This window comes from Saccopteryx leptura, chromosome 1 (assembly GCF_036850995.1).
Source record: "Saccopteryx leptura isolate mSacLep1 chromosome 1, mSacLep1_pri_phased_curated, whole genome shotgun sequence".
NCBI lineage: Eukaryota > Metazoa > Chordata > Mammalia > Chiroptera > Emballonuridae > Saccopteryx > Saccopteryx leptura.
The window spans coordinates 391,251,262-391,277,719 of NC_089503.1; the positions used below are offsets into that span (position 1 = coordinate 391,251,262).

Sequence of the window (26,458 nt, forward strand, 5' to 3'; positions counted from 1 at the left end):
CCCCCACTGCACAGGGCCCATCACTGCACAGGGCCCCCCACTGCACAGGGCCCCCACTGCACAGGGCCCCCACTGCACAGGGTCCCCCACTGCACAGGGCCCCCACTGCACAGGGCCCCCCACTGCACAGGGCCCGCCACTGCACAGGGCCCATCACTGCACAGGGCCCCACCACTGCACAGGGCCCATCACTGCACAGGGACCCCCACTGCACAGGGACCCCCACTGCACAGGGCCCCCACTGCACAGCCCCCCCCACTGCACAGGGCCCCCCACTGCACAGGGCCCTCACTGCACAGGGTCCCCCACTGCACAGGGTCCCCCACTGCACAGGGCCCATCACTGCACAGGGCCCTCACTGCACAGGGTCCCCCACTGCACAGGGCCCCCACTGCACAGGGCCCCTCACTGCACAGGGCCCCCACTGCACAGGGCCCATCACTGCACAGGGACCCCCACTGCACAGGGCCCCCACTGCACAGGGCCCCTCACTGCACAGGGCCCCCACTGCACAGGGACCCCCACTGCACAGGGACCCCCACTGCACAGGGACCCCCACTGCAGGCAGCCGAGGCCGGGACCTGACCCGACCCGACATGTCCCCAGGGGACGAAAGCAGGCCCAGGCCACCGTACCCCCAGCGCGGCCCCCATGCACCCCGACACAGCAACGCAGGCCCCTCACGTCTAGGGTCCCCCCCAGTCTCTCCCCGCCCTCCGGATCACTAGCCTGTAGCAGATGTGAGCTCGGAGGCTGTGCAAACTCATCCACTGAGCCCACCAAGTGGCAGGCCTGGGGTCGGGGTGAGCGGAGGACAGACAGACAGGGAGAGAGGGTGGGGGACTCTGAGGCGAGGCAGCAGAGCCCTGGGCCAGGTGTCTGAGCCCCCCGCCCCCCATCACACACGTCATGGGCTCACGATGTCGCCCATCTGTACCTAGAATGTCAGCAGCCGGCAGGCAAGGTCTCTGCCTGGGCCGCTGCTGCCACCCCAGCGCCGGGGACACTGCCTGGCTCACGGCAGGCAATGGGAAACTGCACTGGGCTGAATGGAGTGGAGGCCGGGCCAGCCGCGGCCCGTGCTGGGGAGGGGCACAGTCCCGCAGAGCAGAGGGGGCCAGGCTCTGGAGGGCAAGAGGCCAGGACCCGGGGCCGCGGGGCTCACGGGGGTGACCTGGGCCCCAACATGTGAATCCCTCCCGTTCCGGGTGTGACGCGTCCCTAAGCCCTGGGCAGGGCTGGAATGGGTGGGAAGAGGAGAAAGGGCCAACTGCTCGTTAACGTGATTAATGGGAGATTAATGAGACTGCAGGGAGTCGTCCCAGGCTGAGTGCTCAGGACCGGGCAGTGCCTCCTGCAGGGCGGGAGGGGGAGGCTGAGGCAGACACAGGTCCCTCCTGCAACGCCATCGGGACCCAGGCGTGACAGGCAGCCCCCTTTGGCACCAGCCTGCTACCCCACCCTTCCCCCTAGGACCCAGGAGGGGCAGTTCCTCCCCGCCCCCAGGGGACATCTGGCAAGGTCTGGAGACATTCTTGTCACAACCAGAAGGGGGCTGCTATTAGCATCTAGCAGGTAGAGGACAAAGATAGTGCGACACATCCCATAACACACCCACCAGCCTCCACCACAGAGAATCTCCAGCCCCCGCGTGTCAGCAGTGCCGAGGTGGCGAGCCCAGTCGTGTAAATAAACACCCTCCTTCTTTTTAGCCACAATGTCCCCCCTGAATCCCCAAGGCATCCGGGTGGAGGAGCCAGGAGGGAGGTGGCTGGATCCAGCCACAGGCCAAGGGCTGGTCACACAGCCTTGGAGCATTGCTGAACACCTTCTCTCATCAGACCCTCATTAGCAGGGTCAGCCCCTGTCACAGACAAGAATAAGCAGCCGGGTTCCGGGGAGCCACTGGCCCACGGTCACCCAGCAGGGAAGCAGCAGAGGGCAGACACGAAGGTGCCCGCCTGCCCGCAGAGCCTGGGCACCGGGACAGAGACTCTGAGACCAGGCACCAGTGGAGGTGTGTGTAGGACTGTGTGCTGTTAACTCCGCAGGAACTGCGTGGGGCATCCAGCTTGTGCCCGAGCTCCTGTCCCAGGGCTCCCGGCCGGGCAGAGCTGAGACCTTCAGGGTCCTGGGAAGGCCAGGAGCCGGCCTGAAGGGGAGGGACCACACAGAGTGTCCTCGGCTACGCGGCCGACGTCTCTGACAGTTGGGGAAGAGGGTAGGAATGGGGAGAAAGGGTGAGAAGGAGAGAGTCCGTGGGGGCTGGAGACCCCGAGACCGCCTAGGGCTGCTCCTCCCACAGGTGAGGACAAGGACACAGAGTGGGGAGGGGCAGGTGTGGACGCAGATCGCAGGCTGGCCCCAGGACCGGAGGTGGCTCCCTCTTACCCTGTGGGGGGAGGAGCCCTGGGGGGCCAGGGCCGCAATCATGAACCCGCAGGAGACAGGAGACGGTTCTTTACTGCGAATAGAAGGTTGGGCACTTTCCTTTTTATTTTTTTTAGATTTTCTTAATTACCCCCTGTGGGTCAAATAAGTTTGTAAATATGATATATATGTTTGCTGGCTCATAGTTTGTATTGGGTGTGGGGGACAGGCTGTAAGCAGGCAGGGTCCTTATAGCCTAAGGCTTAGTTTTAAGACTAAGCCTTTCCTACCCTTTTAATACTGAGAGCTTCTCAAAAACTAAGCTTTTCCCCACACCCTTAACTGTTGCATGATGTGGGGTGGTGCACTCTCATGAGGAATCCCAATTATGCCTGAGATAAGTGACTTTGTATCAGAGACTTCCTTGTTTGTATATTGGATTAAAGGTTTGGATTTCTACACTATACAATGGGGCAGAGGAGCCCATGCTGGAGGAGAGCAGAGAACGGCCAGGTGGAGAAGAAGAGAAGCAGCCAAGATGGCAGAGTGCTGAAGGAGAAGTCAGTTTGTACAGAGTTTGTGCAGAGAGAAGGAGATGGGAACAGAGGTGAATAACTCATCCTAGGAAACTCGGATGAGTCAGTGGCTTTGGGAGCCCTGAATGGAAAGGGAAGTGTTTTCCCACTGTGTGTATTTCTAGCCTGCTGGGTGCAAGCTAGGATTAAAGGTAATGGCCCACCAGTTATTGGCTCCGTTGTTTCATTACCATCTGTCCAATCTAATGCGAACTTGCACGGGCCAGGCGGCTGTGATGGTGGCCACAGCTACTGGCTTTACAACCCCCAAATTTCATTATTATTATTATTATTATTATTGTAACATTGGTTTATATATTATATAAGTTTCAGCTGTACATTTCAATTTGACATCCGTATACAATATGCCATGCTGACCACCAAAAGTCTAGTTTCTGTCTCTCACCAGCCAAGCGACCCCTTTCCCCGCCACCCCCCATCCCCCCACCCCCCAGCCCCCACCCCCCACCCCCCACCCCCCACCTCCTCCCCACCCCCCACCCCTGCTGGTAACAGTAACCTGCCATCTGCCTCCACCCCAACCTTGCGGTCACCACCAATCTGTGGTCCACCTCTGTGACTTTGCTTCTGTTTTGCTGGGTTTATTTGGGTTTGTTTTGTTTTTTGTTTTTTGAATGAGTCAGTTTGGGAGAGGCGGAAGGCCGAGGGGGCGGGGCGCTCGCGCTCCTGGCCCCGCCCCTCACTTGCTGGCGAAGCGCTGGTTGGTGGCCACAGGGTGGCAGCTGTAAGGGGTCACCGAGCCACAGCAGCACCCCACTCTCATCTCCTTCCGGAACTGGCAGGCCTGTGAGATGGGGAGTGGGGGGGATAGGACGGGTGAACCGAGGGCCCCGGGAACGTGGACCCGGCCTCCCCTCACACCGTGCAGGCTCTCAGCGCTCCACTGCCGGCATAAACAGTCACGAATGCACTGAGCACCTACTGTGTGCCACGCACCTACTGTGTGCTCCGCGCTCCACGTGCAGAGGCTCACTTCATCCTACAAGCCCCTTTGAGATGGATACTATCATTCTCTCTTTGTCTAGGATTCCATTACCTCATCCGTAAAACAGGGGACAATAATGTTACCGAAATCACAGGGCTGCTGTGAACCTCGATGCGTACAGCGCCTGACACGCCAGTGTTATTTAAGGATTACTGGTTACTGATAGCACAGAGAGGTTAAGTAACTTGCCCAAGGTCACCCAGCTTCAGTGTCAGAGCCAGGATTCAGAATGTGAGTCCACAGAGCTGACTCTTTACAGCCACGAGCTGAGCTCAGTACCTCGGGGGTCTGGTCGGCCCCCAGCACCCCCCGGCCTCTCGGTCAGTGACCCCCAGGCCCCTGTGCCTGCCAGGTCACTGTTTGCTCCCAGCCAGCCAGACCAAGGCTCCTTTTCCCCCTTGCTCCTCCCTAGGTGTGGCAGGCTGTCCCCCTGTCTCCCTGAAGCCCCTGTGCTGGTGGTAGTCTCGGGGCACCAGGTCCCACCCCAATGGCCGGGGGACCCCCGCATTCGGACCACAGTGTCACTCACCTTCTTGATTCCATACAGCACACTGACGATGGCAGCCACCACCGTGACCGTGATCAACACAATCGCCCAGCCTGGCACAGAGCCCTTCTCCTGAGGTGTCGTCGGGCCTGCGGGGCAGAGACAGAGCGTGATTGAGGCGGGTGGGACCTCAGCCCTCCACGCCCCCACTGCCCGGCGTGACTTTCCACCCTCCCTTCTGTGAACCTCACGTCTCCGCGACGCTAAGGCCGCGTTCCTCTCGGGAACAGAATCTCAGCGGAGGGGTCTTAAAGCCTGCAGGCGGGTAGACAGGGAGAGACTGCAGCTAGGGCAGTGAAGTCTGAGAATTGCCAAGACCCTCTGAGAGCGGAACAGAGGTGAGGGCGGTACCCGCCGCTGCGCAGGCGCAGACTGGGCCCCGAGCGGGGTAACCGCGCCCTGCGGCGCTGGAGACCGTGGGCGGGACGGAAGGGCTGACCAGTCGGTAAACAGAGGGCACAGCGAGGTCAGCGGACCCAGATACAGGCGCTCGCGCCCAGTGCAACGCTGGGGAGCGAACGGGGGTCTTGGAAATAAATGGTTCTGGGGCGACTGGCAATCCGTAAGGGGCAGAATTGAACTTTACCTCACTCCGCACAGAAATTAAGGAGAGACAGCAGAGGCTTACACTTGGAAACTAAAACAGTAAGGTTTGTGGAAGAACACCCTCAAGAATATTCTCATGCCCTGGCCGGTTGGCTCAGTGGTAGAGCGTCAGCCTGGCATGCAGAAGTCCCGGGTTCGATTCCCGGCCAGGGCACACAGGAGAAGCGCCCATCTGCTCCTCCACCCCTCCCCCTCTCCTTCCTCTCTGTCTCTCTCTTCCCCTCCCGCAGCCGAGGCTCCATTGGAGTAAAGATGGCCCGGGCGCTGAGGATGGCTCTGTGGCCTCTGCCTCAGGCGCTAGAGTGGCTCTGGTCGCAACATAGCGATGCCCAGGATGGGCAGAGCATCGCCCCCTGGTGGGCAGAGCGTCGCCCCTGGTGGGCGTGCCGGGTGGATCCCGGTCGGGCGCATGCGGGAGTCTGTCTGACTGTCTCTCCCCGTTTCCAGCTTCAGAAAAAAAAAAAAAAAAAGAATATTCTCGTGACCTGGAAAGAAGCAAGACGGAGAAGGCACCGACCACAAGAGGAGAAGTGCAGCCGCCAAGGACCAGCCCGCTTCCTTCCGTCCTGGGAAACTGCCCACCTACCCGCGGACAGCCCCGGGCCACGGCCACGCCAATGAGGCCTTCAAAGGGGGATCGAGCAGCAGAAATATCACCTGTGGACGCAGTGACTGGTCCCGAAGCGCCCCCAGAAATGGCCGGACCTAACGTCTGAGGACGGCTGGGAGAATCCTCGGGGGTTGAAGAAACTGTTGAGAAACTTGCAGACACAATAGGGAGACCCCCAGAGACAGTGGGGAGGCCCCCAGAGATGGAGGGGAGGTCCCCAGAGACAGTGGGTAGACCCCCAGAAACGGAGGGGAGGCCCCCAGAGACAGTGGGGAGACCCCCAAAGACGGTGGGGAGGCCCCCAGAGACAGTGGGGAGGCCCCCAGAGATGGAGGGGAGACCCCCAGAGACGGAGGGGAGGCCCCCAGAGACGGTGGGGAGGCCCCCAGAGACGGAGGGGAGGCCCCCAGAGACGGAGGGGAGACCCCCAGAGACGGAGGGGAGGCCCCCAGAGACGGTGGGGAGGCCCCCAGAGACGGAGGGGAGACCCCCAGAGACGGTGGGGAGGCCCCCAGAGACGGTGGGGAGGCCCCCAGAGACGATGGGGAGGCCCCCAGAGACGGAGGGGAGACCCCCAGAGACGATGGGGAGACCCGCAGAGACGGAGGGGAGACCCCCAGAGACAGTGGGGAGACCCGCAGAGACGGAGAGGAGACCCCCAGAGACAGTGGGGAGACCCCCAGAGACGGTGGGGAGGCCCCCAGAGACGGTGGGGAGGCCCCCAGAGACGGAGGGGAGACCCGCAGAGACGGTGGGGAGACCCCCAGAGACAGAGGGGAGACCCCCAGAGACGGTGGGGAGGCCCCCAGAGACGGAGGGGAGGCCCCCAGAGACAGTGGGGAGGTCCCCAGAGACAGTGGGGAGACCCCCAGAGACAGTGGGGAGACCCGCAGAGACGGAGGGGAGACCCCCAGAGACAGTGGGGAGGCCCGCAGAGACGATGGGGAGACCCGCAGAGACGGAGGGGAGACCCCCAGAGACAGTGGGGAGACCCGCAGAGACGGAGGGGAGACCCCCAGAGACAGTGGGGAGACCCGCAGAGACGGAGGGGAGACCCCCAGAGACAGTGGGGAGACCCCCAGAGACAGTGGGGAGGCCCCCAGAGACGGAGGGGAGGCCCCCAGAGACGGTGGGGAGGCCCCCAGAGACGGAGGGGAGGCCCCCAGAGACGGAGGGGAGGTCCCCAGAGACAGTGGGGAGACCCGCAGAGACAGAGGGGAGACCCCCAGAGACAGTGGGGAGACCCCCAGAGACAGTGGGGAGGCCCCCAGAGACAGTGGGGAGGCCCACAGAGACGATGGGGAGACCCGCAGAGACGGAGGGGAGACCCCCAGAGACAGTGGGGAGACCCCCAGAGACAGTGGGGAGACCCGCAGAGACGGAGAGGTTGTCAGAGGCAGCGGGGATGCCTCCAGGTATTGTGGTCCTCAGTGGGGTCAGCTGAGCTGTGGGGAAAGAACAGGATGATGGGGTTAGAAGAGTCAGCCAGGCCCCCGGGTCTTCACCCCGACACCCAGCACCCTCTCCACCCGTGCTCACCGAGGGCGGCCAGGCCCCGCAGGCCCACCAGCAGCAGCAGCAGCCCGGCGTCCATGGTGCCGGCCCAGCTGTCTTCCCAGGCCCAGCGTCGGGCTCTTTAAAGGCTCCGAGGCCCATGGACTGTCTCTGGAGAGCCAGGCGTGCCGGGACCTCCATCAACACCGGGATCTCTGTCCCAGGGAGAGGCCTCCAAGCTGTCCCAAGAGGATTAAGCTGTCCCAGCCTGATCCCAGGAAGCTCGGGGCGAGGGGGAGAGTGAGTAAGAGTCTGAGGACTCCCCTGCCCCTCCCTCGGGCTCTTCCCGGACTCGGGGCCTGTGCCCCAGGCCTGAGTCAGCCCCCACCCAGACCCTCCTGACAGGGAAGGAACCAGGTGTCCTATGCCGGGTCCTCCTCTGGCTGCTGGAAGGTCAGCTATTGGGGGTGAGGGTCCACAGGTCTCTAAAAGAAGCAAAATTTAGATCCTGACCGGTTGGCTCAGTGGTAGAGCATCAGCCTGGCGTGCAGGAGTCCCGGGTTCGATTCCCGGCCAGGGCACACAGGAGAAGCGCCCATCTGCTTCTCCACCCCTCCCCCTCTCCTTCCTCTCTGTCTCTCTCTTCCCCTCCTGCAGCTGAGGCTCCATTGGAGCAAAGATGGCCCGGGCGCTGAGGATGGCTCCATGGCCTCTGCCCCAGGCGCTAGAGTGGCTCTGGTTGCAACAGAGTGACGCCCCAGATGGACAGAGCATCGCCCCCTGGTGGGCGTGCCGGGTGGATCCCGGTTGGGCGCATGCGGGAGTCTGTCTGACTGCCTCCCTGTTTCCAACTTCAGAAAAATACAAAAATAAATAAATAAATAAATAAAGCAAGCAGGATTCGGGAGCTGGGTGGGGGTGCAGGACGCCGTGGCCTGGGGACCGCGTCCGACGCTCAGGGCACCCAGGACAAGGTCGGGGGTGGACATCCAGACGCTGCAGCCCCTAAGCTTTCCGTCCCTCTGGTGGGGGGAGGAGCAGCAGGGGGGACACGCACTGCGGACGTTCGGAAGTTCGGAACCAGCCCCGGGCCTGGCTGCCCAGAACCCTCTGCTTCCCGGCTGCGCGGGCTCGGGCCAGTCAGATGTGTCCTCGCCTCTAAAACGAGGGGTCCCTGGTTTAAAGGGTCGTGATGAGCCTGAAAGGAAACGTCCCCGGCGTGCTGAGCTCGGAGTGCCAGCTGCGCTTACCTAGGACGGGAGAGCGGGCGTGCTCCGCTCTCGACAACGACGCAGGGGCCCACAGCCGCTCTCCCTGTTCCGCCTTTGCCCCAGAGACAGAGGGGAGCTCCTGGCGGCCGTGCCTACCGGCCCTTCCGACCACGTGTTCCTCCAGTGCGAGCCTGGGCCTCGCGTGGGCGGTGCAGACTGTGTCCTCCTCGTCGCTGCCTCCATTCTTCTGAGCTTGGGCCCTCTGGTTTTTGGAGGAAATGGGGAGATGTTACACAGAGAGGCAGACAGGGGCGGGGAGGGGACAGGCGCCCTGGTGTGTTCCAGGGGTTTATGTCACCGGTGCCTCAGTCTTGTTCGTGTGTCTGGCACTACTGACTTGCTGTGTGACCTTAGTAAGTCATTCACCCTCTCTCAGCCTTGTTTCCTAGTGTCTAAAACAGTGTTTTTCAACCAGTGTGCCGTGAGACATGGTCAGGTGTGAGTATAAATACATTTAGAAACTATATTATTAACTATATGTATAAGATGTACTTACTGTGTTAGAGTGTCATTTTGTGTCATTTTGGTTGGTGGTGTGCCCCAGGATTTTGTAAATGTAAAACATGTGCCACGGCTCAAAAAAGGTTGAAAATCACTGGTCTAAAGAAAGACGGTAAAAGTCGATGGGCTCCAGGCTTTCCTCTACACAGCTGCCTTCTCTGCCTCTCTCGGTGCCCGTGGCCGGGACAGTGAGGGCACCACTCTGCCTGCACATCAAGGCAGGAGGAGCATGTGATGAGACCCACGTCTCCGCCTGAGGATCCAGGATGTTTTAGACCAGGGGTCCCCAAACTACGGCCCGCGGGCCACATGCGGCCCCCTGAGGCCATTTATCCGGCCCCCGCCACACTTCCGGAAGGGGCACTTCTTTCATTGGTGGTCAATGAGAGGAGCATAGTTCCCATTGAAATACTGGTCAGTTTGTTGATTTAAATTTACTTGTTCTTTATTTTAAATATTGTATTTGTTCCCGTTTTTTTTTTTACTTTAAAATAAGATATGTGCAGTGTGCATAGGGATTTGTTCATAGTTTTTTTTATAGCCCGGCCCTCCAACGGTCTGAGGGACAGTGAACTGGCCCCCTGTGTAAAAAGTTTGGGGACCCCTGTTTTAGAGCAAACTAAAACCCCTCAGAAGCGCACGCTCCCCATTACCCCAGTTTTTCACCCGGAAAGTCAGTCACTGCGCTGGGGGAGCAGGACACCCGGGTTTGGGAAGAAACTTGGCTTCAGCCACCCCTCCCTTTTGGGCCCACATTCCTGAGCTCTTCGGTGGCACCACTAATGGAAATTAATTATAGTTAATAATTAATCCCTAAAGAGCAATGAGAGGCCCAGCCTGGGTGGGGCTGAGACGCCGGAAGGACAGGCACCTCCTCAGCTGCCCTCTCTGCAGGACGGGCCCCCCAGGGGGGGGAGGGACCACCCACAACTTCCCACAGCAGTCCAGTGAAGGGTCCTCTCCTGGGTCCTCAAAGCCATATTGGGAGAACTTGAAAATCGGGTTATCCAGCCTCCCCCTCCCGCCCCCCACAAACACCGTAGGAAAGCCAGGCCGGTCAGCAGAGGCCAGCAGGGGCTTCGGACATCTCTCCTGTTTTCCGGAGAAGTGAGGTGGCCACAATGGGGACAAGGCTGCCCCTCTTCCTCCTCCTGCTGACCCTCCTTGGCAGCTCACACGGAACAGGTGAGGGCAGCAGGGCTGGACACAGGGGTCCTCACGGCAAGGTGAGGGCAAGAAGGGGGGCGGGAGTGACAGGCACCCCAGTCCTGAGCTCCCCAGTCCCGAGCTCCCCAGCCCTGAGCACCCCAGTCCCGAGCACCCCAGTCCCGAGCACCCCAGCCCCGAGCACCCCAGCCCCGAGCACCCCAGTCCCGAGCTCCCCAGTCCTGAGCACCCCAGTCCCGAGCACCCCAGTCCCGAGCACCCCAGCCCCGAGCACCCCAGCCCCGAGCACCCCAGTCCTGAGCACCCCAGCCCTGAGCACCCCAGTCCTGAGCACCCCAGCCTTGAGCTCCCCAGCCCCGAGCACCCCAGTCCCGAGCTCCCCAGCCCCGAGCACCCCAGCCCTGAGCACCCCAGTCCCGAGCTCCCCAGTCCCGAGCTCCCCAGTCCTGAGCCCCCCGGAGGTCAGTGCTGGACTGCGGCCTTGAGCGGGTCTGGCGGGGAGAGAGCAGAGGGCGGTGGAGGGGGGCTGCCCGCACCCCCGGTCCTGGGGGCTGGGTCCGAGGCTGTATTTCTGGACCCCTAGGGCCACGAATGACTTTGCAGCTGAAGCTGAAGGGTTCCTTTCTGGCCAACGCCTCCCACGGTTCCAGCTTCCCGGGGCTGCTCCGCACGGTAGCTCTCTGGCAGGGGCCAGGGTGGGTCTGTGTGAGCTCGGGTGGCTTCTCGGTGGGTTTGGGCCCCTCTGCCGGTGCCTGGCCCACCTCCAGGTGTGAGAGCCATCTCACAGGGGCCCTCGAACCCTCTCTCTCTCCCCCAGCTCTGCCTCCTCCTCCACCTCCCGTTGGGGACCAACGTCACCCTCCACCAGGCGGGGCCCCCACACCACGTCACCTGCAGAGCCTGAGAGCAACAGAAGCCTGGGCCTGGCCTGGTCGGGTGGGGCACTTGCTTCCCCCCCCCCCGGGACAGGGGAACACCTTGGCCCCCTCCTCCAGGACGCCCTCCCCTCTGAGTGAGTGGCAGTAAATACGTTGCATTCAATGACTTTGTGGGTTCACGAGCAGCGGGCAGGCAGGGAGGAGGAACCGGACGCCCACGTCTCCGTCTCTCCCTGGGGAAGCAGAGGGGATCTGGGTGGGCTCATGCTCCCCCAACACCAGTGTCAAAGGCCGAGAAGCAGTCCGGGGTGTTACCGGGGACACGCGCACACCACACACACGCACAGGGGCGTGAACACACACTGCACGCTGAGATCTGCGGGACAGAGGGAAACGCTCTGTTCCCAGCACGCTCTCCCACGCCAGTGCTCACGGCACCGTCCTACATGCAGCCAGCGCTGACGGCACCGTCCTACACGCAGCCAGCGCTCACGGCACCGTCCTACACGCAGCCAGCGCTCACGGCACCGTCCTACACGCAGCCAGCGCTCACGGCACCGTCCTACACGCAGCCAGCGCTCACGGCACCGTCCTACACGCAGCCAGCGCTCACGGCACCGTCCTACATGCAGCCAGCGCTGACGGCACCGTCCTCCGATTCCACCGATGGGGAAGCGAGGCTCAGGGAGGCCCGGCCACACGCCCGTGGCCCATCGCAGCGGAGAGCTCAGACACCAGAGGAGCGCTTGGGCGTGAGCAAGATGTTCATTTCCTCTCCCTCTGCTGAATCAAGCTCTGGGGGCCGGGGGCTCGGAACCCAGACAGATGCGGACGGACACCCCCAGGACACGGGCCCCCTGACCTAGGGATCCACACAGGTCCATCAGGGTGGAAGGGCGGGAGGCAGCTCAGCTGAGAGGTGAGAGGTGAGGGTCAGCTGACGGGAGCAGGGTCAGCAGTGTAGGTGAGTGGCCAGCAGCGTCGGTGAGTGGCCAGCAGTGTAGGTGAGTGGCCAGCAGTGTAGGTGAGTGGCCAGCAGTGTTGGTGAGTGGTCAGCAGTGTTGGTGAGTGGCCAGCAGTGTAGGTGAGTGGCCAGCAGTGTAGGTGAGTGGCCAGCAGTGTTGGTGAGTGGCCAGCAGTGTATGTGAGTGGTCAGCAGTGTATGTGAGTGGCCAGCAGTGTATGTGAGTGGTCAGCAGTGTATGTGAGTGGTCAGCAGTGTTGGTGAGTGGTCAGCCATGTAGGTGAGTGGCCAGCAGTGTTGGTGAGTGGTCAGCAGTGTTGGTGAGTGGTCAGCAGCGTTGGTGAGTGGCCAGCAGTGTTGGTGAGTGGTCAGCAGCGTAGGTGAGTGGTCAGCAGCGTTGGTGAGTGGTCAGCAGTGTTGGTGAGTGGTCAGCAGTGTTGGTGAGTGGTCAGCAGTACTGGTGAGTGGCCAGCAGTGTAGGTGAGTGGCCAGCAGCGTCGGTGAGTGGTCAGCAGTGTAGGTGAGTGGTCAGCAGTGTAGGTGAGTGGCCAGCAGTGTAGGTGAGTGGCCAGCAGTGTCGGTGAGTGGCCAGCAGTGTAGGTGAGTGGCCAGCAGCGTCGGTGAGTGGTCAGCAGTGTCGGTGAGTGGTCAGCAGTGTTGGTGAGTGGTCAGCAGTGTAGGTGAGTGGTCAACAGTGTAGGTGAGTGGCCAGCAGTGTAGGTGAGTGGTCAGCAGTGTAGGTGAGTGGTCAGCAGCGTTGGTGAGTGGTCAGCAGTGTTGGTGAGTGGTCAGCAGTGTTGGTGAGTGGTCAGCAGTGTTGGTGAGTGGTGGGGGGCGGGTGCTGGCAGACGTGCGGGCTAACCGTGAGGACGTGTAGCCATGCGGGCCCACACGGGAGTCCAAGGTGACTGGCTCACCTGCGTGGAGCCGGCATTTCCTCACCTGCCAAACAGGGATGATGCCGGTACTGCTTCCTAGGATTGTCGTGAGGATGGCACGGGTAAGTCACCTAGGGCACCTGCCACCGTACCTGTCAGACCAAGAAGGGGGCACGGGTGGTAGGGATTGTCGTCAAGGTGGAAACTGGGCCCGGCATGTGCGTGCCTCAGGGTCCTGGGTCGTGCTTCTGATTTTCTTGAGGCAAGCACTCACTGACTCCCCACTCAAGATTATCTTGGCCCCAGCCAGGTGGCTCAGCAGTAGAGCGTAGGCCCAGCGTGTGGAAGTCCTGGGTTTGATTCCCGGCCAGGGCACACAGGAGAAGCGCCCATCTGCTTCTCCACCCCTCCCCCTTTCCTTCCTCTCTGTCTCTCTCTTCCCCTCCTGCAGCCAAGGCTCCATTGGAGCAAAGTTGGCCCGGGCACTGAGGATGGCTCTATGGCCTCCACCTCAGGTGCTAGAATGGCTCTGGTTGCAACAGAGCGAGGCCCCAGATGGGCAGAGCATCGCCCCCTGGTGGGCATGCCGGGTGGATCCTGGATGGGCACATGCAGGAGTCTCTCTGCCTCCACGCTTCTCACTTCAGAAAAATACATAAAAATTGAAAAGATTATCTTAACTTCTCACCAGCTGTCTCAAATTGCAAGCCTGCACCAAGATTTGGCCATTCCGGAGTTCCTGTTCTCCACAGTCCCCACCCCTGCCGATCCTCCCAACCATCATCACCACCGCATAGACTAGAGCTCAGCTGCTTGGAGGGAGGTGAGGGCAACAGCTCCGTATGGAGCACCCCTGAAGATGAGGGGAACACAGGCAGGGATTCTCCTCGTTTCCTGGGACAAGTAGGCCAGAGGGGAGATGGCTGAGGGCCCCAAAGAGCCCATCATTTCATGATTTGCCCCTAGACTGCAGCTGTGGGGCAGGGACACCCATGGGTCAAGGGTGCAGGCCTCAAACAAGCTGGGGGACTGGATGTCTGGATCCCCAAAAGGCTGAAAGAAGCAGACGACTAACATTTCCTGAGCCTGGTTCTTAGCTCTCAAGGCCTGGGAGGTGCTGGGCTACAACTTCTAGATTCTTTTCTCAAAGAAGTCTTTTCCTAGACTCAAGACGGAGCAGTGCAGTGCAAAGATTGCTTTGGGGTTCATCAGACCCAGGGGGTGGCAGAGACTGCTAAGTGTCCCCTAATAAGCCTTCTCTTCCTTTTGGGTAGTCATGTGAATTCTAGCTGAGCACCTGGTTCATTCCACTTCCCAGCCTCCCTTTGTAGCTGGGAATGGCTGCGGTTAGGATCTGTCCAACGGGAGGCAAGGAGAAAGGAAGTCTGCAGCTTCCCGGTAACATCCTTGGCGAGGACAGGAGCTGCCCCTCCAGAGGGAAGAAAACCAAGTCCTAGACCAGTGCTTCCCAGTAGAACTTCCCATGACAACGGAGATGGTTTAGAACCTGCGCTGAGCAATGCGGTAGCCACTAACCATGTGCGGCTCTCAAACACTTGAAATAGGGAACGAATGCTGAACTTTGATTGTGATTAGATAGCCAAGTGGCCGTCCTAGATAACCCCCCGCACCCTGACCCGTACCCCACCAAGTGGCCGCCCTAGATAACCCTCCGCACCCTGACCCGTACCCCACCAAGTGGCCGTCCTAGATAACCCCCCGCACCCTGACCCGTACCCCACCACTCAGGCCCTTCGCTCCCCACCACCCCCACTGCCTCCTCTGAGCACTCCCGGCACGCTCTGGCTCTTCCCTGCGCCTGCCACACGGCCCCCGGCCGCCCAGTCAGCTAACTCCTACACCTCCTGCAAGGCGCTGCTCAGACCCCACCTCCACAACGAACTCTACCCTGAGCCCCTCGAACTGCAGCCTGCCCCCCCCCCCACCGACACACACACACAAGTCCCCTTACCCGGCTCTCCCCTTCCCTCCCCATAGCATGCGTGGCCTTCGGACACTGTCTGTATTTATGCATTTATGTGTCCTTGCTGACCGTCCCTGCTGGAACCAGAGCACTACCAGGGCGGAGATCTCGGCTCCTTTCACTCACTGATGAACGCAAGGACCCAGAACAGGGCCCGGAGCACACACAGCAGGTGCTCAAGGAACCCGGGCTGAACTTCGGGAAGAGGAAGAAGAAAGCCGTCTCTACCCTGTCCTCCCCCCCCCCCCCCCCAATCCCGGGAGGGAATGCGGATATGCCGGAGAGACCTGGGGCAGATCTCAAACCCGGAGTCACAAACAGGGTATCGGAAAGGCAGGACAAGACCCCCGTCATGGCCCAGCAAACAAAACGTCCACCTCCTCTTAGTCACCATTGCACACGAAGCTTGCTCTCTGCAACCGGGAGAACGGACACCTAATTTATTGGGTCGAGTCCCAGCTGACACACAAGCAGCTTGGATCCTCGGAGCACATTTCTTCTCTAAGAGGCGAGAGCGCCCACGGCGGAGGCGCCCACACCGCGGAGGTGCTCGGAGGATTCGGTAGCAGCAGGGAGGCCCGCGCGCTGAGAGGCCGGCCACGGAGAGCAGCTCCGCAGAGCCGCTGGACAGCACGAGCCTGGGCATGGGAGGGCCGGCCCCTGGACTTCACTGGGATGAGACGAGGAGTCTGGGCCGGGAGGCCGGCATCGACACATCTGTGTACCTCCGTCAGGGGCTGGGCAGTGTGTCCCCGGCACTAGGGGCTCAGGTCCACGGGGTGGGGGTGGGGCAGCACTCCCCGCAGCCCCTCAGGCCTGGGGGAGCCCTGCTCCTCTCAGCACCACCGCGGACAGGGGGACAGGGCCAGCCGAGGAGCAAGGCAGTGGAGCAGGGACAGCAGAGGTGGGGCGCTGTGGAGAAGTCCGGGCAGTCCGTGGGGCCCGGTCACTGTGCCGGGCTGACGAGAAAGCCCTGTCTCCTCCACGGCCCAGCACCCACACTCCCACTGTGCCCAAGGCCACGGAGGAGGCCCTTCCCCACTCCCACGCCAGGGCCTCAGGGAACAAGTGAGGGAAGGACGTCACCAGGGGGGAAACAGGATGAAAAGGACGACAGCCGAGGCGTTTGAGATTTCAGAAGCTGATCTGCATTTCCTCCAGCCTGACCGCACACACAGGAGGGCGGCCGGGGCAGGAAGGTGGGCTCAGGGGACCCACAGCGGCTCCGGCCAGGCCGGTTCACAGAACGAGGGGGCGGACCACGTGGTCCCCGAGGCCCCGCCCGCCAGCGGGCCAGCAGGGGCGGGGTCCGTGCGTCCTCCGGGCGCAGCTGGGAGCGCTCAGGCTTCCGCGGGGCTGGGGGGCTGGTCCATCAGCTGCCGCAGGTGAGAGGCCGCCCTGTCCAGTTTCGACAATTCCAGTTGGAGGGAAGAAAGCTGGGGGTGAGAAGCAGGGAAGGATCCAGGTGTGAGGCCCGCCCTCTCCTTCCATGTCCCCCCAGGGAGGGGGTTCCGGGGTGCCCCCAGCCCCCGGCCTCACCCTCTGCTGCCTCTGCGTCTCTGCCTCTCCCTCTGATGGGGTCCGGGCTGCGAGGCCGTCCAGCTGCTTCTGCAACTTGTGTCTCCGAGCGGCCAGCAGAGGGAGGTGGGCCTGCGGGTCCACCAGGCCCTGGGGGAGCACAGAGACATCTGCGCCGGCCCAGCACCGCCCTCCCTCCTGCCCCCCCTCCTGCCCCGTGCTGAGACCCCTCCCCACTCTTACAGCCCGCCCCTGGCCCTCTCCCCAACATCCCTTCTGACCCCGCCCAGCTCCAGTGTCCTGTGGGCACCTGCAGCTCCATGTAGACCTGGACCGTGTCGCTGAGCGGGGCCTGGGCCCAGCCGGAGGGAGCTTCCGCCCCCGCGGGCAGGAGGCCCACGGCCCCGCAGTGGCTCAGGGTGCCCAGGGGCTCCAGGAAGGCCTCAAAGACGCCCTGCTGCCCCGGCTCCGAGCTCTGCAGCAGCACTGGGGAGGAGAGAGACTGTCGGGGTTGAGGCCCCAGACCCTGCCTACCGTCCCTCCAGCCTGCACCTCCCAGCATGGGCCCTGCTCCCACTTCTCCCAGCGGCCCCACCCCTGCAGGGACTCGGGAGGAAGCCCCTCCCCCGCAGGGACTCCAGCAGCCGCCCCTCCGCCCCCCGCAGGGACTCCAGCAGCCGCCCCCCCCCCCGCCCCCCGCAGGGACTCCAGCAGCCGCCCCCCCCCGCCCCCCGCAGGGACTCGGGAGGAAGCCCCTCCCCCACAGGGACTCCAGCAGCCGCCACCCCCCCATACCCGCCCCCCGCAGGGACTCCAGCAGCTGCCCCCCCCCGCCCCCCGCAGGGACTCGGGAGGAAGCCCCTCCCCCGCAGGGACTCCAGCAGCCGCCACCCCCCCATACCCGCCCCCCGCAGGGACTCCAGCAGCTGCCCCCCTCGCCCCCCGCAGGGACTCGGGAGGAAGCCCCTCCCCCGCAAGGACTCCAGCAGCCGCCCCCCCTGCCCCCCGCAGGGACTCGGGTGGAAGCCCCTCCCCCGCAGGGACTCCGGCAGCTGCCCCCCCCCCGCCCCCCCGCAGGGACTCCGGCAGCCGCCCCGCCCCCCCCCCCCGCAGGGACTCAAGCAGCCGCCTCCCCCCTCCCCCCTTCCTCCCTCCCCCCCTCCCCCGCAGGGACTCGGGAGGAAGCCCCTCCCCCGCGGGGACTCCGGCAGCCGCCCCCCCCCAGGGACTCCAGCACCCGCCTCCCCCCTCCTACCCCCCCCCAGGGACTCGGGAGGAAGCCCCTCCCCCGCGGGGACTCCGGCAGCCGCCCCCCCCTCCTCCCCCCCCCCCCGCAGGGACTCGGGAGGAAGCCCCTCCCCCGCGGGGACTCCGGCAGCCGCCCCCCCCCAGGGACTCCAGCACCCGCCTCCCCCCTCCTACCCCCCCCCCCCGCAGGGACTCGGGAGGAAGCCCCTCCCCCGCAGGGACTCCGGCAGCCGCCGCCCCCGCCCCCCCCCCGCAGGGACTCCGGCAGCCCCCGCCCCCCCCCCCGCCCCCGCAGGGACTCCGGCAGCCGCCCCCCCACCCCATGTCCCCCCCCCCCGACCCCCCGCAGGGACTCGGGAGGAAGCTCCTCCCCCTGAGGGACTCGGGAGCCCAGCACCCTCACCTCGAGGCCGGGCCTTGGTGAGTTGGTAGGTGGCGCGCAGAGCCCTCAGCGCCTGCGCGGCCTCCTGCACCTGGGAGAAGTGCCGCTCCAGCTCGGGCCGGTTCCAGCGCTCCTGCAGACGGGGACCCAGAGCTGACCAACCACACACACCTCAGCGGCCCGCAGGCTCCTGAGAAAGGAGCCAACTCTCCCGGCTCCGCCCTGCACCTGCCCACCCACGGCCTCTGCACCAGCTGAGGATGGAACCCGGCAAAAACTGGACACTCATCTAGGTCCTAGACGACCAGCGGTTGACGTCCGGCCAGCAACCAGAAGTGAGATGTGAAACGTACTATACCAAACCTCCTCACTCACAAAACCACGTAATGAGAAAAGAAGTTCAGTTAAGCTCTAAGCTGACATTTTCTGGGGTAAGCCTGCTGCATTCACCCTGCTCGAGTCATTACAGCTGGAAAATGCACCGAGGCTTTGGGGTGTCCTGTTACTCACCGGGAATCCTCATCACAACCACGGCATCGACTATTGCTACCCCTGCTTTAAAGATGAAGAAACTGAGGGACGGCCACACAGCTAGGGAGGACCTGTGTCCGCAGTGCTAACTCTGCCCCCACCCGAGACATCTCTGCAGGAACACCCCCCCAGGACTCCACACTCAAGCACCAAGCACCGCGGTCAATGGGCCGCGGCAGCAAGCCCTTCTGGAAGACGGCTCCGCAGCCTGTCCCCAGCAGGCCCGCGACGGGACGCGTGACTCACCACGCTGCGGGCGCTGGGGTACGGAGCCACGCAGACGCTGGGGGCGCGGGGGCCGCCCGGCCCGGGGGGCAGCCTCTGCCAGAGCTCCTCGGCCAGGAAGGGCATGAACGGGGCGAGCAGGCGCAGGCCGGCGTCCGCACAGCAGAACAGCACCTGGCGGGGGCCGGGGGCGCGGGGGCAGTGCGACAGCCCGGGCTTCACGGCCTCCTGCGGGGGAAGCGGCCACTCAGGGGACAGCGCTGGGGCACCGCCAGCAGGACCGGGCAGCTGGGGCGGGGGGGCGGGGGTCTCAGGGGTGGGCGGGGTCACATGGTCAGGAAGGGTGTGCAGTGTGGAGAGAACAGTAGTGACTCTGCTTATCAAACAGAGGGTTTATGCCTGTCGGGGGGGTGCTGCAGTGGGTAGAGCGTCGACCTGGGACGCTGAGGACCCAGGTTCGAAACCCTGAGGTCACCAGCCTGAACCCAAAAGGCTATTAGCTTGAAGCCCAAGGTCACTGGCTTGGCTGGAGCCCCCCCCCCCCCCAGTCAAGGCACATGTGAAAAGCAATCAATGAACAACTAAGGTGCTGCAACTATGAGTTGATGCTTCTCATCTCTCTCCTTTCTTGTCTAACTTAAAAAAAAAAAAAAACAGCCTGACCAGGCGGTGGCGCAGTGGATAGAGCGTCGGACTGGGATGCGGAGGACCCAGGTTCGAAACCCCGAGGTCTCCAGCTTGAGCACGGGCTCATCTGGTTTGAGCAAAAGCCCACCAGCTTGAACCCAAGGTCACTGGCTCCAGCAAGGGGTTACTCAGTCTGCTGAAGGCCCGCAGTCAAGGCACATATGAGAAAGCAATCGATGAACAACTAAGGTGTTGCAACGCGCAATGAAAAACTAATGATTGATGCTTCTCATCTCTCCATTCCTGTCTGTCTATCCCTGTCTATCCTTCTGACTCTTTCTCTCTGTCTCTGTAAAAAAAAAAACAACACACACACACACACACACAAAAACCCCACAAGATTTTTTAAAAGACTGAGAAGCAGTGACCTCGAGCAGCAGGCCTGAGCTGGCCGCAGCACCTGGGACAAGCAGGGACAGTTGTCACCACCCCACCACCCGGTGAAGCAGCGCTCGAGGGTTGGGGGGCTCACCAGCTGCCTCCCACTGATGCTCACGCAGGGTGAAGTGTGAGACACACACACACATACCCCCCACACACATCTAAGGACCATCACGCTTCCTTCCCGTCCACTTGCAGCTCTCTGCCGGCCCCGGGTCCGAACTCAGCCACAGAGGCTGAGAGGGAAGCTCCCTCTGCCTGCCCACACGGCGGTCAGACCCGGTTTCTAGAAGGCTCCCTGCTCCTCCTCCTTCCCCAGGGGACGGCACGGAGCTGGAGCAGTGACCAGCCCAGTCCCGGGGAAGAGGGGAACGGGGCTCCCTGGCTGGTCATCTCCCCGTCCTAACTGGGGGGACACCCGGGAGCCGCGCTGAGAGCCCTGTGCCAGGGAAGCGGGTCTGCAGGGCACGGGAACGGGTCCACGGGCTGCAACGCCCCGGCCCTGCCCACTCACCAAGTAGACGTCACAGAGGCTGTGGAGCCAGAAGTGGTGCAGGGCGTGCGTGGCCAGCGGCAGCTCGCGGCTGCGGAAGCCTCGCTCACACTCCCGGGCCGTGCGGGCCAGGCGGCTCAGGATCCAGGCGTCCATGGGGGACGAGGGGGACAGCTGCAGGCAGAAGGGGCTGCAGGATGGGACGGCCGACCCCCACGCCCCTCCTCTCCTTCCCGATGCCACCCGATGCCACCAGCACCCCTCCTCTGCCTCTCACCTCGTCCACAGGCTGGGCTACGAACTCCTCCCCCAGGGCCCTGAGGATGAAGCGCAGGGCGTTCCAGACCTTGTTGCAGAAATGCCGGGTGCTCAGGACCTCAGACACAGACAGGTGTAAGTCACCCCCTGGGAGGGAAAGGAGAGAGCGTGCGGATGGGCGGCAGGGGCACAGGGCGTCCTCACCACGCGGGCCCCTCTGCGCACCCACACCTCCTGCCCGGGCTTACCCAGGGCCCCGTGGGAGCACAGGGCGAACCTCAGGGCGTCCTCACCACGCGGGCCCCTCTGCGCCCCCCACACCTCCTGCCCGGGCTTACCCAGGGCCCCGTGGGAGCACAGGGCGAACCTCAGGGCGTCCTCACCACCCGGGCCCCTCTGTGCCCCAGACCCCCCTGCCCGGGCTTACCCAGGGCCCCGTGGGAGCACAGGGCGAACCTCAGGGCGTCCTCACCACGCGGGCCCCTCTGCGCCCCACACCCCCCTGCCCGGGCTTACCCAGGGCCCCGTGGGAGCACAGGGCGAACCTCAGGGCGTCCTCACCAACCGGGCCCCTCTGCGCACCCACACCTCCTGCCCGGGCTTACCCAGGGCCCCGTGGGAGCACAGGGCGAATCTCAGGGCGTCTGTCCCGCACTCGGGGATCCCATGAGGGAAGTCCTTTTTCTGCAACCACAGAGAAGGGGGTGGCCGATGCCGATGAGGCTGCAGGGCCAGCAGCCCGGCCGGCCGAGGAAATCGGTGCCTGTGAGCCAGAGGTCAGACGGGGCAGAACCGGGTCACACCTGCGCTGCCGCCGCGATGGTGAGCTCCGCCGGGTCCAGATTACCCTCCCTCAGCTTCTCCTGCAGGGCCTGGAACAGAGAACCCGCTGGCCTCGCCCAAGACCCATCCCTATGAGGGTCCCACCCACTGTCTCCGGGCCTGGAACAGAGAACCGCTGGCCTCGGCCCGAGACCCACCCCTACGAGGGTCCCACCCACTGTCTCCGGGCCTGGAACGGAGAACCCGCTGGCCTCGGCCCGAGACCCACCCCTACGAGGGTCCCACCCACTGTCTCTGGGCCTGGAACGGAGAACCCGCTGGCCTCGCCCGAGACCCACCCCTACGAGGGTCCCACCCACTGTCTGGGGGGGGGGGGCTGGAACGGAGAACGCTGGCCTCGGCCGAGACCCATCCCTACGAGGGTCCCACCCACTGTCTCCGGGGCTGGCTCCTCCTGCAGGCCCCCTTCCTGTACCCCCAGACCCAGGCCTGCCCCTCCTCACCTGCAGCTCCACCCCCCGGATGATGTCCCGGGGGTCCAGCACGTTCCCCAGGGACTTGCTCATCTTCCGGCCCTGCCCGTCACGAACCATGGAGTGGAGCAGCACCTGGGGGCACGGAGCGGTCAGCGGAGGGCGGCTGGGACAGCCTCTCCCTGGAGGGTCCCTTGGGGTGCCTGGCCTCCCGGCCTTGGGGTTAGGGCAGGACGTGAAGCCGGAATCGAGGACCACAGCAGGGGCAGGGAAGGGTCCCAGAGGGGACAGGCGCTACCTTGCTGAAGGGAGGCTGGCCCGTGAGCTGGGTCCCCAACATGACCATGCGGCCCACCCAGAACAGCAGGAGGTCACTGCCCGTTTCCAACAGCGACAGCGGGTAGAACCGAGTGAGGTCTGGGGTCTGGGAGGAAAAAGATAAGCAGGAAGAGGCCCTGGGCGCCCTGTTCTCGGACACTCAGGGCCCCCTGTGTGTCCGTCACCATCCCCACCTCCCCTCCCTCCCTGCCTGCCCACCGGTGCCTCACCTGCTGGGGCCAGCCCAGGGCGGAGAAGGGGAAAAGAGCGGAAGAGAACCAGGTGTCCAGGACGTCGGGGTCTGCGACACAGCACAGGGGCTGGAGATGAGGGGAGCCTGGGCTTCCGGGACCTGCGCCCGCCCTGGGCTGCCCAGCCCGCGGCCCCCCTCCAAAGACCCCGCGCTCACCGCGCTCCAGGGTCAGCTCCGCCCCCGGCCTCCCGGTCAGCGCTGCAGCCACCGCTCTGGCCTCGGCCTCTGTCCGCCCGACCACCCAGCAGTCCTCCCGGTCGCCCTGCAGAACCGGGGGCGTGAGAGCACCTGGCGCGTGGAGGCCCGTCTCGGCCTCTTCGGCGCCCTCTGGCGGTGCGCAGAAGGCCGCGCCCGCAGCCGGCGCGGTGGCCCCGAGACCCAGGCTGCGCTCAGCAGGCAGGGAGCTGGGACCTGGGGCGGCAGAGGCCTGGGACCCCGCGCTGAGGCCGGCCCTCCCTCCCCTGCACCTGCTCGCACCAACCTTCACGGGCTCCTGCACCACCAGGTAGGCGGGAATCCGATGGCCCCACCACAGCTGCCGGGAGACGCACCAGTCCCTGCCACAGAGCACAGAGCGGCCTCTCAGCATGGCAGCATGGGGTGGGGGACCCCGCCCTGCTCCGCGGGAGCCCCTCTTACCCGAGGCGGGAAAACCAGAGCCGCCAGTTCTTCTGGTGGAAAGCCGGACTGAGCTCCAGGGCCCCCGACTCCACGGCCTGCGGGGAGAGGGTCTTCGGACAGCGCTTGGGTCCTGTACCCACACCCTCACCCGCCCTGCACAGGATGGGGGCCTCGGGGCAAGGGGGGGGGTTCTGCAGCTCAGGAGGGGCCTCCCAACCTCCTGAGAAGATCCTAGACTGGAGTGAGGACACGCTGGCCCTCTCTGGGCACCTGGCTGCTGCGGCAGCTGTCCTGTCTCTGCCCCACCGCCCCTCCACAGGGCAGCCTCACCTGGCCCCTGCCCACAGCTGGGGCCACCCCGCCTCCCGCCTCCCGCACCGCCCCTCCCGGGGCAGCCTCACCTGGCCCCTGCCCACAGCTGGGGCCACCCCGCCTCCCGCCTCCCGCACCGCCCCTCCCGGGGCAGCCTCACCTGGCCCCTGCCCACAGCTGGGGCCACCCCGCCTCCCGCTTCCCCTCCCGGGGCAGCCTCACCTGGCCCCTGCCCACAGCTGGGGCCACCCCGCCTCCCGCCTCCCGCCCCGCCCCTCCCGGGGCAGCCTCACCTGGCCCCTGCCCACAGCTGGGGCCACCTTGCCTCCCGCCTCCCGCACCGCCCCTCCCGGGGCAGCCTCACCTGGCCCCTGCCCACAGCTGGGGCCACCCCGCCTCCCGCTTCCCCTCCCGGGGCAGCCTCACCTGGCCCCTGCCCACAGCTGGGGCCACCCCGCCTCCCGCCTCCCGCCCCGCCCCTCCCGGGGCAGCCTCACCTGGCCCCTGCCCACAGCTGGGGCCACCCCGCCTCCCGCACCGCCCCTCCCGGGGCAGCCTCACCTGGCCCCTGCCCACAGCTGGGGCCACCTTGCCTCCCGCCTCCCGCACCGCCCCTCCCGGGGCAGCCTCACCTGGCCCCTGCCCACAGCTGGGGCCACCCCGCCTCCCGCACCGCCCCTCCCGGGGCAGCCTCACCTGGCCCCTGCCCACAGCTGGGGCCACCCCGCCTCCCGCACCGCCCCTCCCGGGGCAGCCTCACCTGGCCCCTGCCCACAGCTGGGGCCACCTTGCCTCCCGCCTCCCGCACCGCCCCTCCCGGGGCAGCCTCACCTGGGCAGCCCGCTTCCCCATCTCCCCGCAGCGGACAAACCACTGGCTCTTCAGCAGATACTCGACCACGTCCCCTGAACGGCTGAAAGGGACAAGGCTGAGCCCACGCCCGTGCCCAGGCCCCGGAGACCCTACTGCCTGCCAGGCCCTCAGCACTGAGGCCACGGCAGCCGACAGCACCCAGAGCCCCCGTTCTGGCATGAGGGTGCAGAGCCCGCCCCACGCCACTCTGAACTTCTGTCTGTCCCTCCTGGGGGTGGCCCGGGGTGAAGGGGTGGAGCCACCTGCAGAGGGGCAGCACCATGGGGTGGCTCCGGAGGCCCCGGAACAGGCCCCGCTCCCTCAGCGCCGACAGGATCTTGTCCCGGGCCACAAAGCGGTGAAGACCCTGGGGGAAGCCGCAACAGGATCAGTTAGAGGTCTCCGGAGGAATAAGAGAACGGGAGGGGGGAGGCGGGGCGGGCGGGGTGACAGTGAGGCCGGTACCACCTGCAGCCAGTCCCCACAGGCGGGGGTCATGGTCCCGTCCTCTGCGATGACACCCACGGGGCTCAGGCCGTGTCGTGCCCCCAGCTCGGCATCCACAGGGCTGTGAGCTGGGGTCACCTTCAGCGCCCCTGTGGGGACAGAGTGGCCATGCGCTCGGACCCTGGCCCTGGCTTTTCCAGAGGTACTGTCATCGTCTGCGCCTCCGTGCCCCCTCCTCTCAGCACTGCCCTTTGTCTCCCCCCCTGCCCCCCACTGAGACTGCTCCATAGGAGAAGGGTCTCCCTCTCTCCGCCCTCCTCCCTGCCCCCCCCACCCCGCACCCCGGCCTTCTCTCCTTCCCCCGACCTCCCCTCACCTGTGCCCACGTGCGGCTGAACGGCAGGGTCTGTGATGAGGGGCAGAAGCTGCCCTGTCAGGGGGTGGCGAAGGCATCGCCCATGTAGGTGCTGGCGGAAGGGAGAGGGGTCAAGGATGGCGTGTGGGAGGGGAAAGGTCCGCACAGGCGCAGGCGGGAGAGGCCTGAGACCAGGGCGGCGAGAACCCAGGTCAGAGCCAGGCGGGGTCGGCCAACATTTTCTCCAGGTCTGGAGTGTGAATCCTTTAGGCAAACCGGTTACGGTACCCGCCCCTGCAGCAGAGGTGGGAAGACCCCAGAGATGAGCACAGCCCATGAGTGGCGCACAAACATGGCCGAGTGGCTCTGCCCCACCCCCGCCCTGGGCCGCATTTGCCCAAGTGCAACGTCAGGAAGAGAGGGGGCAGTCTCAGAGCCATGGGAGGGCGGAGGTGGGAGAAGTCTTAGGAAAAGGAAGTAAAAGCAGGAGGGACAGAGGCCACCCGGGCAGGGAGGCTGGGGCAGGGAGCACCGGGCCTTACTGTGTATCGGGCGTCGTCGGGGTGAACGGCCACTGCCACGTCTCCAGGCAACGTCTCTGGCCTCGTGGTCCCCACCACCACCTCTGCGTCTGAGGACACAATTCAAGCACACAGAGCCAGTGGTCATCCTCACTCCCCGCCCTGGACACAGCTAAAGCCAGGAGAACGGGGGAGGGGGGGCAGGAGCAGTTGGGGTGGGCCGCCCCCAGGAACAACTCGGGAACATCAGAACCCGTGCCCTGGAGCCTGGCTCGGTGTCTGGTGCTAAGGAATGCCCCGGCCGCTGGCATGGGACAGACCAGTATGGCATTAAGGCGGGCAGCCAGAATGCATGCTGGGGCCGTGGACGCCGGCACGCTGGGTGCCCTGCGCACAGATGCTGTGCCTTCTTTGGGTCTGGCACGAGCCCCCCTTACAAGAGACACCCTTGGACTATCCCAGCCCCCCTCTCTTCCCCTTCTCTGAACTCTTCAGAACACTTACTGTCTGAACCACACTTCAGAACTAACCTTCCGTCTCTTTCACGGGGGGACAGGCTCCTGCAGAATTACACCAAGCTCCCGAGGGCACTTTTCTCACATGGCCCAGAAGAGCCAGGGTGAGTGCCCACAAAAATACAAAACACTAGTGCTTACAGCTCTTTTTGAATTTGCCTAGTAGGTCTTCCAGTGTTTGCCGGAAGGTCCCCCCCAAAAAAATACAAAACAGTACCACGGCTCCTTACGCCCTTCCCACCGAGTCATGTGTGAAGCAGGCTGGTGGGTTTGCTCCCACCGGCCACCACGGGCTCGGGAAGACGGGGAAGCAGAGGTCACTGGGCGACATCCCGAGCGCTGCCCTCACAGGCCCACCACGGGCTCGGGAAGACGGGGGAAGCAGAGATCACTGGGCGACACCCCGAGCGCTGCCCTCACAGGCCCACCACGGG

The 26,458-nt window shown here is 64.4% G+C and overlaps 2 protein-coding genes and 1 non-coding gene across 6 annotated transcripts in view; 2 read left to right on the top strand and 1 right to left on the bottom strand.

Moving 5' to 3' along the window:
- VARS2 (valyl-tRNA synthetase 2, mitochondrial) overlaps positions 1-26,458 on the bottom strand; it is a 142,710-nt gene that overhangs the window by 112,743 nt on the left and 3,509 nt on the right. For 3 of the 4 annotated variants that reach the window (XM_066359926.1, XM_066359927.1, XM_066359928.1), the window contains 20 exons: positions 25,531-25,619; positions 25,010-25,100; positions 24,655-24,782; positions 24,450-24,553; positions 24,166-24,247; positions 23,041-23,117; positions 22,883-22,958; positions 22,558-22,663; positions 22,379-22,449; positions 22,129-22,254; positions 21,861-21,965; positions 21,378-21,446; positions 21,180-21,258; positions 20,594-20,721; positions 20,338-20,490; positions 18,777-18,983; positions 18,021-18,132; positions 16,680-16,855; positions 16,391-16,519; positions 15,278-16,287 (listed from right to left, as the gene is read on the bottom strand). In XM_066359926.1, the coding sequence (XP_066216023.1) occupies positions 16,192-16,287; positions 16,391-16,519; positions 16,680-16,855; positions 18,021-18,132; positions 18,777-18,983; positions 20,338-20,490; positions 20,594-20,721; positions 21,180-21,258; positions 21,378-21,446; positions 21,861-21,965; positions 22,129-22,254; positions 22,379-22,449; positions 22,558-22,663; positions 22,883-22,958; positions 23,041-23,117; positions 24,166-24,247; positions 24,450-24,553; positions 24,655-24,782; positions 25,010-25,100; positions 25,531-25,619 (2,204 nt within the window). In that variant the 3' untranslated portion in view covers positions 15,278-16,191. Of the gene's footprint in view, positions 1-15,277; positions 16,288-16,390; positions 16,520-16,679; positions 16,856-18,020; positions 18,133-18,776; positions 18,984-20,337; positions 20,491-20,593; positions 20,722-21,179; positions 21,259-21,377; positions 21,447-21,860; positions 21,966-22,128; positions 22,255-22,378; positions 22,450-22,557; positions 22,664-22,882; positions 22,959-23,040; positions 23,118-24,165; positions 24,248-24,449; positions 24,554-24,654; positions 24,783-25,009; positions 25,101-25,530; positions 25,620-26,458 lie in introns of those variants that run through there. The other variant, XR_010748168.1, reaches the window with a different exon arrangement.
- SFTA2 (surfactant associated 2) lies at positions 10,026-11,192 on the top strand. The gene is made up of 3 exons (XM_066361480.1): positions 10,026-10,165; positions 10,731-10,819; positions 10,965-11,192. Exons 1-3 carry the CDS (start codon positions 10,102-10,104, stop codon positions 11,049-11,051), a joined length of 240 nt encoding a protein of 79 aa, XP_066217577.1. The 5' UTR covers positions 10,026-10,101; the 3' UTR covers positions 11,052-11,192.
- On the top strand, positions 26,156-26,218 carry LOC136389760 (U7 small nuclear RNA). Its single transcript, XR_010748334.1, has one exon. It is a non-coding gene; the product is annotated as a U7 small nuclear RNA (small nuclear RNA).

What these genes read in the sequence shown, in the direction of transcription:
- SFTA2 (XM_066361480.1), top strand. Translation starts at nt 10,102, where the DNA reads ATGGGGACAAGGCTGCCCCTCTTCCTCCTCCTGCTGACCCTCCTTGGC. An exon ending in TGGCAGCTCACACGGAACAG is followed by an intron (nt 10,166 to 10,730) that starts GTGAGGGCAGCA and finishes CTGGACCCCTAG; the next exon opens with GGCCACGAATGACTTTGCAG. An exon ending in TCCCGGGGCTGCTCCGCACG is followed by an intron (nt 10,820 to 10,964) that starts GTAGCTCTCTGG and finishes TCTCTCCCCCAG; the next exon opens with CTCTGCCTCCTCCTCCACCT.